Genomic DNA, 11,183 nt, shown 5'->3' on the forward strand with positions numbered 1-11,183 from the left:
ATTTTAGGATTAAAAAGTCTCATAAAACTTATATTACAAATCTACAACTCTTATCGTAAGACATTTCTAAATTCAGTTTTTAGCACGTCTATCTATTTATATATAGGTGATTATAGTTTGATTGTTAGGTTTGACGTGGACATAATCTACACAAATTTTTATATGTAACGATTATATATGTAAATTCAATTTAAATTTTACTCAAATACCTTTTTTCGAGTGAATCACTAAACCACACTAGTAAGCTAGTACTCATTTCGTTTCGGTCATTTATTTACCCTTGATTTAACACAAAGACTAAGGAAACCATAGGTGATAAATTATGACAAATGGATTAAATTGAGCGTAAAAAATTGAATTATCCATCATAAAATAGATAAAATTGAGCGTAAAAAATTGAATTATCCATCATAAAATAGATAAACAATTTATCGGGACCGAGGGAGTATAAACCGTTTGTAAAACTCAACCAATTAGAGCAATTCCTAAGAATCGGAAGGAGTGATATAAAAACCTTTTGAAATTAGTCGTCTCAGGTACAAATGTTGTATATTGGAGCATTTCACAAGCTCTCACTAATGGCATCTAAGCCCAAACCCTCACTTCTCCATCAAGGTAACTCTAAACTCCCCTTTGATTTCACACTTTTCCCCTCTTTTGATAAACCCTTATTATGGATATTCATAGTTCTTAAACCCTAATTAATCTATTTTTTTGGGATTTTTTTCAGTAATTTTTGTTGGGTTTTTGTGTGTTTTGTTGTGAGAACAGTAGCAGGAACAAGGTGGGAGAGTATAGCAAAGAAACCAAGAATGATGACTACTGATTCTTCAATGTCTGATGCTTTCAGCAAGTATGCTGATTATCTTAATAATCTTGTATGATTCTTTAAATTACACACTTATCTTTTTTACTTAGTTGTTGATTGTTTTGATATTAGTAAAGTGGCGGAATTAGGAATTGTTGTTAGGGAGCCAACTTGAAAAAAATTCAGCAATTTCAACTAAAAGTTTCAAATTTTCTAGTTCCGCCTCTGCATAAGTATGAATGTTGGTGAGTTGTTGTTTAGATGATTTTTATTGCAAGTTTTTTAGTTTTGAGTAATTAAACAAACCCAACAGTTGAATTTATTGATCGTGTACTTCTTGTATGAACCCTAGTTTAGCAGAGAAAGTTTATGTATTTTGAGTGTGGTGGAGACTGGAGACCGGTTTTGGGGTAGCTAGTTTCTTAGTCTTTATCAACAGAAGATATGATATTGTGCCAATGGGGATCTTACTAAAGAGTGTTGCTCCGGTAATAGAGGTTTTGGCCGTGCGATAGATGTAGAACAAGTGATGTAGATATTGGTAAAGCTATCAGCTTTTGCAGAACTTGTTTAGTTGTTGATTGTTTTGACATTAATTCAGTGGCGGAATTAGGATTTTGTTGTTCCGGCCTCCGGGATAGGAAAAAGTTGGAAAATTTTAGTAAAAGTTTCAAATTTTACATTGTTCGGTGGACAACATTCCCTAGCTATGCCACTGTATTAGTATGAATGTTGGTAAATTGTTGTTTTGATGGTTTTGTATTGCCTGCTTTTTGGTTTTGAGTAATTAAACAAACCCAACAGTTGAATTGATTGATCCGGTACTGCGTAAAAACAGAAAAAGTTTACGTATTTTGAGTGTGGTGAGACGGGTTTGGGGTACGTAGTTTCATAGTCTTTATCAACAGAAGATATGATATTAAGCAAATGGGTATCATACTAAAGAGGGTTGCTCGGGCAATAAAGGATTAGGCTGGGCGTGGACGTAGAACAAGTGATGTAGATATTGGTAATGCTAACAGCTTTTGCATAATTTGTCTATGAAGAGGTCTCTAATGTCTACCCGAGTGGCTGTTTATGTAGTAAAGGCTGGACATCGCTTTAGCCTATTTTGTCTAAATTAGATAATTTGTTAAAGCTGCCTGCTTTTGTAGAAGTTGTCTATGAAAGAGTCTGATGTAAGCCTGGCTCGCGAGGCGTCCCTCTCGCAGTAGGTCAATGGTATGTCCGAGTGGCTGTTTATGTAGTGAAGATTGACTACCGCATTAGCCTATTTCTTCTTGTTTAGTGTGTACTCCACGACAACAGAAAATTGAGTTGTACTGTTGTGAAGGATGATGGGCATGACTCATGAGGTTTAAGAAAGAAACGGAATCTGAAATTAATAAATATTGTTTTTTGTTGATATTATGCCCCAAAATGCACAAAGGCATTAGATTGGTAGGCTGGTAGCTTGAGGTTACTTTTTTTCTTCTTCTTGGCCCTTGTAACTTGTAAGTAACTTGGTTGCAGAGCATGGACTTGATAATGATATAAAATCGCTGCATGTTTGTAAAGCTTTCGAACGTTACTGTAGAAGATGGTATTAGTCACACTTGTGCCTCAATTACCGAGACCTGGCCATGATGATTAGGTATAGACACAAGACCAAATTACCCACGTTCTCTTCTTCGGACAGTTATTCGTGCATCCAGTAAATGCTTCACTGCCTTGTCAATGTTGCCTTCTATTGTGCTGATATTTGTGCTGTATGAGAAGTGATTAAGGGCTTCTTTAGATGACGGGTTTTGGAGGGAAAGGGAGGGTAGGAGGAGGAAGCGATACAAAATCCCTTGTTTGGATAACAAATTTAATTGGAGGAAAATGGGTGGGGAGGGATGTAGGGATCCATTTTCCTCCTCCAAGCCTAATAAAAACCCTCTGACAAAGGAGAGATTTGAAGGGAAAACTCTCTCCCTCCATTCCCCCTCCCCTTCCGTCTCTTTCCCTCCAGTCTCTCCCTCCATCCCTTGTTTATTCACTCCGATCTTTTTTTCTCTGTTTAGATTTTTTTTTGGTGTGTGTGTGTGTGTGTCTTTCCCTCCATCCCTTGTTTATTCACTCCGATCTTTTTTTCTCTGTTTAGATTTTTTTTTTTGGTGTGTGTGTGTGTGTGTGTGTGCGCGCGCGCGTGTGTGCGTGTGCGTGCTAGATCAATGTACTAGCTTTATCTGAAGTTAGATGCTTTCAGCAATACAGTTTTTTTTTTTTTTTTTGGCTGAGTTGTAATACTTATAAATGTCCGCTTTTCATCTAATGGATGATCGGGTGCTTCTTGTCCGAAGCTAAATTTAGCTGAGAAAGTTGATGTGTTTCAAGTGCGTTGAAAACAGGTTTGGAGTTCCTGGTTTCTTAGTTTTTGTCAACAGAAGAGATGATATGGCAAATGGATATCTAAGTCTAGTCGTTGGGCGGGTAGTTAAGGATTTAGAATGTAGAATAGGTATGTAGATTTCAATAAAGCTGGCCATTTTTGCAGAGAGTGTGTATGAAAGGGTAGTGTATGTCCGGCTGAATGTGTATGCAGTAAGGTTGAATATTGCATTAGCCTATTTCATCTTGTTTATAATTACATGTTGTTGCTAGGGAAAAGTGATACATATTGTTGTGAAGGACAATGGCCATGACTGAAGAGGTTTAAGAACGATTGCAGAATCTGAAATTAGTAAATATTGTTTTTTGTTGAAGTAACGCCCCAAAGTGTAGGAAGGCCTTGGGTAAAGAGACAGAGCTCGAAACTTGGGATTACTTTTGTTGTGTTTGATTTTATCCGCCCTTCGAGTGGCAGCCTTGTTGGAGATTCTGGATTTGGTCATGATATAAAATCCACTACATATTTGTAAAGGTTTTAAAAGTTTATTGCAGTTGATGGTATTAGTCACACTTATGGCTCTAACAATGAAACCATGCCATGATGGCATATTCAGATGCTAAGATCAGGCTTTGATGGCATATTTATGGACCACCTATAACACCATTTATTGGGTACTGGAACAAGACCAAAATATCCAAATTCTCCTCTCTCTACGTGTATTTGCATGTCTATTTTGTGAATACTCTTAATTATTATGCTAATCTTTTCTGTTGTTTGTTAAGTGATAGAGAAGTTTAGCCACTCCAAAAAAAATTTCTTCTCTGTTTAAGAATTTGGAAGATTGTTTAGGTTCCTTCACTTAATGTGCTAGATCAATCTATTCGGTCTTTTCGACTATGATGTTTTTGAGTGATGCAACATTGTTTATAACTGAGTTTAAGTGTTCCGTTTTCATCTATAATATTTGCCTTGCAGAATGATAAGAGGGAGAGAGTGGTCAAAGCAAGTCGTGATATCACAATGAATAGCAAAAAAGTCATTTTTCAGGTGCACCGGTAAGTGCAATATAGACAACTGTAATGGTAAAGACTAAAAAGAATCTCGTTTTACATTTGATTTATTGCCTTTTGAGTTATTCCATCTTTCCTGAGTAGTTTGTGTGAAAACTTATTTTTGACAATTATATGAATGGCTGGGTACTTGGGTGTGTGGGTTTTGATTCTATTCGAGGTGTTGCTTGTCAAATATGTAATCAATACTGGTTGCCTGGTTGGTGGGACTCAAGGGAGATCTGGTTATATGAACGGATGAACATTATTCAAGAACCAAAGTCTAGATACTCCATTTGTTGTTGCATATGTATCTTGCTCTATTCTGGTATTTGTTTGCACTATGCAGTTAAGGGACTTGCATTGGCTGGTAATATATGTTTTCTTAATAATGACAGAATTGGAAAGCAAAATAAAGACGCCGTACTAGAAAAGGCTGAGAAAGATTTACAAGCTGTGAGGGATCAACATGTATCTCGACTTGTGAAAGAACTGAATGGGTCTGACTTCTGGAAACTGAGACGTGCATACTCTCCTGGGGTAGGTACTTAGTCATTGTTCTTCTCATAATTTAGAAAAGTCATGTCAGTTAACCATATCATTTAAGAGGTAAGACGCGGGTGGGTATCCACAGTGAGTCTTATGGCTATGTGGGGTTTCATGATAGAAGCGGGGTTTCAACGATATATTATTCTTTCAACTTCAACCTCATGTCATATTTCTTCCCTTGCTTGACTCGTGCTGGAAGACTTAGTCTGACCATGATTATATGGTAAAACTTGAGCGTCCCATATAATTTTGTTGGTCTTGTGGAAAGGGGTTGTAAGCATAACTAATTGCTGTTCTTTGCAGGTGCAAGAATATGTCGAAGCCGCAACATTTTGCAAATTCTGTAGAACTGGATCACTTCTGAATCTGGATGAGATTAATGCTACTTTCTTACCATTAAGTGACCCCTCCATTGAGCCTCTGCAAATCAATACGCTGGACTATCTTCTTGGGGTAATTGACCAATAAACTCTCTTCCTGCGTTCTACGTTTGAATATTGTACGAGTAGTCTATTTTCTACTTCGTAGTTTTTACAACACTGGTTTTCATGTCTGGGATCCCATGTGTCAGTTTTGTCCGTTTGGTATTTGACTATTAAAGCAATATTTGGTTAGGTTGCTGACTTGACAGGCGAGCTTATGAGACTAGCTATTAGTCGAATATCAGACGGTGAAGTTGAATTTGCTGAAAAGATATGTGGATTTGTACGCGATTTACATAGGCAGCTTACACTCCTTGTTCCTAGTATGGATGACAGCTCCGATATGAAACAGAAAATGGATACTATGCTTCAAAGCGTTGTGAAAATAGAAAATGGTAAGTTGGCAATTACTCTTTATATATTGATTATCCTACAACAACAACAACAACATTACCCCAGTGCCTCAATGGCTCCCGCAAATTGCGGGGTAAGGAGGGGTTGGATGTACGCAGCCTTACCCTTGTGTTAGCAACACAAAGAGGCTGTTTCCGAATGACCCAAGATGAAAATTGCGTCGAGAACTGCATCGAAGGACCGCTACTTCACAAAAGAAAGAAGCACAGTCACTTTAGTGAGCCATTTTGATTTATTCCATTATAATCCATAACCAAAGAGTAATGAGTCTTTGGCTACATTGGAAATATGGAAATATATATTTATTATCCTATTTCAAAAAAATTAGCTCGTTCAGCATTTTGGGTTTTCATGTTTGCCACTATTTTATTTGCCACCAGTCGTAAACCCAGAGATCCAATATCCATGTGGTGACTATTGACTTTTTTCTGTAATTCCAAAACGACTAATCTTTAGATCTGCACTTGCTCCGCTCATTAACAAGCTTAGTAACAAACGGCTTATAATTTGAATTAGTGTATATAGCAGTTTTATGAATTCGCCTTCTTCCTGACATTACCTGGTAGGTAGATGATGAATTGCTCCCTTGCTCTGTTGTTGAGGCTGTAGAGAAGTTATCAGAACTCTTATATTTTCGAGAAAACCTAGATTTTTCAAAGTTCCTGCCTCTCTCAGAGACAGGGTGCTGGAAAATCTTTTTGTAACTTTGTTTAAGGAGGCACACAATAATACTCAGTGCCTATTTTATGCAAGTCGCCTAATTTACTCAGGCCGCTGTACAACTGTACAAGCAGAATCTGATACGGGGTCGTGTGCATTTATGTATCTGCTGTATTACGAAGTATTTGCCTATCATTGCCTTGAAAACATCTAAGTAACTCTCACCGCTAACCCTCAGCTTGTCCTCTATTCTCACGGGAATTTTTTTTGTTTTGTATCTGTAGCTTGCTTTAGTGTGCACGTGAGAGGATCAGAATACATACCATTGCTTGGATCCAGTGATCCTAGCTACTCGCTGATGGGGGTGACTGGCATTGACCTCTAAGGTAATGTGATGTCCGTCTCATTTATTCCTCTCACTCAACTTAGTATTTGCGTGCTCTTTCCGGTGATACCAAAGTAATAATTCACCATATTTTCTTACTGCAGTTTGTTTTAACTGGACTACCTAGTTGCTGCCTGATTTCCTACTGTCAGTTGAAGCTCGTAGAGCTCATAAGTCAGTAGATGCCCAAATGCTCTTCATATTCGTATGAATTTCGCGATTTTGTCTTTAACGTCCCTTTCGCGTTGCTAACATAGTCAATAACAGTTAATGTTTTTATTTAGTCTGGTTGAATATGCAAATGTAGAATCTTGTTCCGCTTGAAAAACTAAGATGATGCGATTAAAGTCGAAGGCTCGTTTCGTTTGCTTATTGTCATGCATTGGATCCGTCTAAAGGAGTAGTTATTCCAAGGCCTTCAAGATACAAATTTCTTTTGAGTCAATAAAAGGGTATTAATGCCTCATTTAGTTGGGTGTTTATTACCATTCATTTGTAGTATTAATTCTGCATTTAGAGGGCCTTAATTTGTCCAAGATTAATGGTCTTAATTAGCTATTAAGTCTATCATTAGCTGTCTTTTGGAGTGGTCCAAAGACGTTGGTCTTTAGAGGCTATTTATAGTCTTTGTTGTTGGCAATTTTATTGATTCAGAAGTTTTATCAATCAAGTTAAGAATTTCAAACAAAACCATTGTTTTTATTTGAGTATTTTCAAGTAAAACATAGAAGTTGTGTCTACAATTTCGAAAGGTTGATCTCAAGCGTCGTCTTGTGAAAAACCCGATTAACTCTATCGGTGTAGAGCGTTAATCTCTTTGTTAGACTATCGGTGTAGTTTAACATTGCCTATCCCCATTGTTATTGTTATAGGTCTAACAATAGCAAATATCCCATTGGTTCGATTTATTTACATAAATCGAAACAAATATCCTTACAAATCAGATCGGGTCGTACCTAGTACGTTCGGATCTTGTTTGTTCTTTCTTTGTTTCCGCTGCACTCATACGAGTTTTATCCTCTCGAGTAAAATTCGTATCACATAGTCAATAACAGTTAATGTTTTTATTTAGTCTGGTTGAATATGCAAATGTAGAATCTTGTTCCGCTTGAAAAACGGCTTTTGTTCTGAAGGGATTACTTCACTGTTCACCGTTTGCACCAGTTTTTTTTTTTTTTTTTTTTTTTTGTACCCCAAGGTAGCTATCAATGGGTCTATCTCAGATTGCCATCACTCTAAACAAGCCCATCTAGCGGTTAAGTCCGACTTGTTACTTTTCCGGGTCAGTTGAATTTTGAGTATCCGCCCCTCGTTTTTCTTCCAAATCGTTCAATAGATTCAAGACCGAAATGTACATTCTAACTTCTAAATTGACCTGGCAAAGTTGACCCGATACGATAAGGTCGACCCGAGACCCAAAAATGACTTGAAAAGTGTAACTTGAACTTGGCCTGATAGAGTGAGACACGAATTGACTTAGTTAATGCAAAATTCTGATCCGAAATGACTTCTTGATCAAGGCAAAATCCTGATTTGAAATGGCCGAAGGCGACCTAGAACGATCTGACTAGAAGTGATACGATAGACCCAAAATGGCCATGACTTAGTCAAGGCACAATTTAAATCCGAAATGACCCAAAACGAGATGGGGAGGCAAAAATAAGCTGACCTAAACTCGACCTGAATGACCCATTTGCATTTTCATGCCCAACTTTATGAGGACACGTTTGATAGCTCTGTAAACCCAAACTAGTTCGTTGGTTGACCACTTGACCCATTCTAATCTGGTAAACCGTCATAAACAGCGTTTTTGAATTTCCATCAATGCCCATCAACAACTAACTACACCCTAAACAACCAAGTCAAATATGAATCCATTCTTCATACCTCATACTGTTGACTAATTTACAAAGGGTGATTAGATTAATGATACATGATTAAAGGGAATTTTTGTTTTGTTGCAAAGAGACGAGGCGATTTCACTCTTAACGGATTTTAACTATGTAACGCTCGTTTACTGATAACTTTATTAGCTAAATCAACTAATGTATAATTTGAAGTTTGAAGGCTTTCCCGCAGATCGTAGAAAGGCTTACTCCAATAATTACATCGGAAGATCAAATACTTCTGGGAGTAGAGTTAGATGTACGAGCTGTATTAAATCTAGACCGTGACATTAAACTGCGGCAAAGTTATGAAAGTTAAACAATAATGTTTTGAAATGGTTTGGACTGAAATTGTATGAACTGAAATGAAATTGTATGAAATGAACTGAACTGAACCAGCCCTATCATTTCCCTCGCATAATGGTGGGTTCGATGAACCTTTTTTTTTAACCTTGTTATAACATCTAATGATTTAGCTTAATGAGTAATTAGTGCATCAATGCATAAACCCCTTGTTGTTAAGTAAAAAAATAATGAAAACAATAATGGGAAAGATTAGATGAATGTCAGTGAGGATCATGTGAGGCAGCAGAATATGTCACTGAAAACCATGTTCTTAGTTTTTACTAAAAGCATTCATGATTCCTTCTATCACATGAAGGATAAGATCTCAGTTGCACAAAACCCATTTTCATATATTTACTTATTTTAACATCAATAATACCAAATCAACCTCCTCTCCACATGATCATCTTACTAAAGAGTAAAGACTAATCAAATCTATAATCAACCCCATATTATAATAAGATATTCTCGTTTAAAACGTATATATTCGTCTTAAACTTAAAATGGGACAAAAGCAAAGTGTATAGGACCAGCAAAAAAAATTGCGCATTTCTTCAAGTGAAGTATTATTTGACCTATTTTAATTTTAAGATAAATATATACATGTGTGTTAAGAGAGACCAGATACATTATAATATAATAAACGCATTTTCAATGCAACAGTGTAAATATATCATTCGTTGTTGACTTGTTGACCAAGTCCATTGAATCCTTTACCCATAATAATTAATCATCAATAAATCTTACCATATCATATCCTTAGAAACCAAGCCAAGTCTCATATGGAGGCCACTAGTTACATTTCAAATCACTTTAAATTTCATACATTCAACTTTTTTCTACAAATACTCAACATATATACGGTATATATACCCCTACACTTAAAGGGTATGTTTTACATATACACAACAACTTACATAAATCATAATATCATATCATATACTCATCCATATATAATACTAAGGTATAGTTCTGAAACCGTCTCTCCCAGGACTCTGTGGTCCTAAAAATAATACGATGGGGTCCGAAAATGAACGTACATTTCCAGGGTTTCAAGTATTTGCACCAAAAGATGAGTACGTACCGATACGAAGAGCATTAAGTAGGCTTCAAAGAAGAGCTCCAAGACCTCTTCAACTTAAATCTTCAGTGTCCTTCAAGTATGAGGGTAGTACTAAAATTTTGAGTAGGGATTTTTCGGGATTATTATCATCGTCATCTTCTTCTTCTTCATCATCGACCTCATCAGTAGCGTCTTCGTTCACATCGTTTTATCAAAATAATAAGGATCCAATTCCTCTTCTTTCACCTCTTGTTTCCCCTTCTTTGGTTGAGAAATCATCTTATATTCGTAACTAAGCTTAGTCTTTGTTTTTTTAATTGGCAACGTTTGTATTTTTGGTTTTGGTGTAATATGTTGGCTGCGGTGCGGAGTCGAGGAATTGATGGTAGGGGGCGAGAAATTCCTGCGTAGGCAAACTAGTAATGTAATAGAGTAAACTAGAAAAAAAATTCAAAAATTTCAACTAAAAAATTTCACGTTTCCATTATTCAGTGCAGTCGCCCGCTAGCCCCCGCCTAGTTCCGCCATTGGCTCGTTGGTTGCTAGTCAACACTCAACGATATAGTCCTTTGTTACTTTAAACTGTATATACTGTGTGTTTGACTTTATAATTTTCATTATAGGTCATTCGAAATTCAGCTTAGACGTATGTTTTGATGTTACCGGTTACTTAACGGTATATGGAAGGTTCATTCGACTCCTTAATTCCGTAATTTACGAGAATCCTTATATATTGGGAAACATTGTTGTAATATTCAGGATTTTAAGATTTTATTTGAATTTAACATTCGTTCCAAATTTCTACCAATATTATTGTTGCATGTTAAGTTTGATGAGTAGGGCAACATACATCTGGATCGTCACTACATACATCAGTAAAATATGACTGTATTCATGTGTGTATCACACACACTCCAAATTCAAGTCAATATTGAATACTAATACTTCAACAAGTTTAAAGTCAATCAACGTTTGTCAAAATTTGTTGGGCAAATAATAATTGGTAAATAAGTGACTAAGATGAGAAAAATATACCGTTGTTAAAGTCAATCAACGTTTGTCAACAAATAATAATTCGTAAACAAGTGACTAAGATGAGAAAAATATATATATCGTTGTTAAAGTCAATCAACGTTGGTTAGAATTATTTAGGTTTACAACTTATCAACTACGGAGTAATAAAGAAAATGGTATAGTCATAATAATTTGTTATATACCAAAGTTGGCTGGTGTGAGTGATAAAGACTCT

General features: G+C 36.3%; 1 protein-coding gene across 4 annotated transcripts in view; it reads left to right on the forward strand.

The window, feature by feature from the left end:
* LOC141598864 (uncharacterized) overlaps positions 1-7,796 on the forward strand; it is a 29,663-nt gene extending 21,867 nt beyond the window's left edge. Inside the window, exons 2-10 of one of the 4 annotated variants that reach the window (XR_012523650.1) lie at positions 537-615; positions 772-878; positions 4,137-4,216; positions 4,609-4,750; positions 5,063-5,212; positions 5,375-5,576; positions 6,540-6,641; positions 6,745-6,906; positions 7,696-7,796. Coding sequence is in view for 2 of the 4 variants with exons in the window: in XM_074418677.1 (XP_074274778.1) it covers positions 543-615; positions 772-878; positions 4,137-4,216; positions 4,609-4,750; positions 5,063-5,212; positions 5,375-5,576; positions 6,540-6,640 (855 nt within the window). In the remaining 2 variants the exon portion in view is untranslated. Of the gene's footprint in view, positions 1-536; positions 616-771; positions 879-4,136; positions 4,217-4,608; positions 4,751-5,062; positions 5,213-5,374; positions 5,577-6,539; positions 6,642-6,744; positions 6,988-7,685 lie in introns of those variants that run through there. The other 3 variants (XR_012523649.1, XM_074418677.1, XM_074418678.1) reach the window with 3 other exon arrangements.
* The last annotated feature ends 3,387 nt before the right edge of the window (positions 7,797-11,183 follow it).

Source organism: Silene latifolia, chromosome 9 (assembly GCF_048544455.1).
Source record: "Silene latifolia isolate original U9 population chromosome 9, ASM4854445v1, whole genome shotgun sequence".
In the NCBI taxonomy this organism is placed as follows: domain Eukaryota; kingdom Viridiplantae; phylum Streptophyta; class Magnoliopsida; order Caryophyllales; family Caryophyllaceae; genus Silene; species Silene latifolia.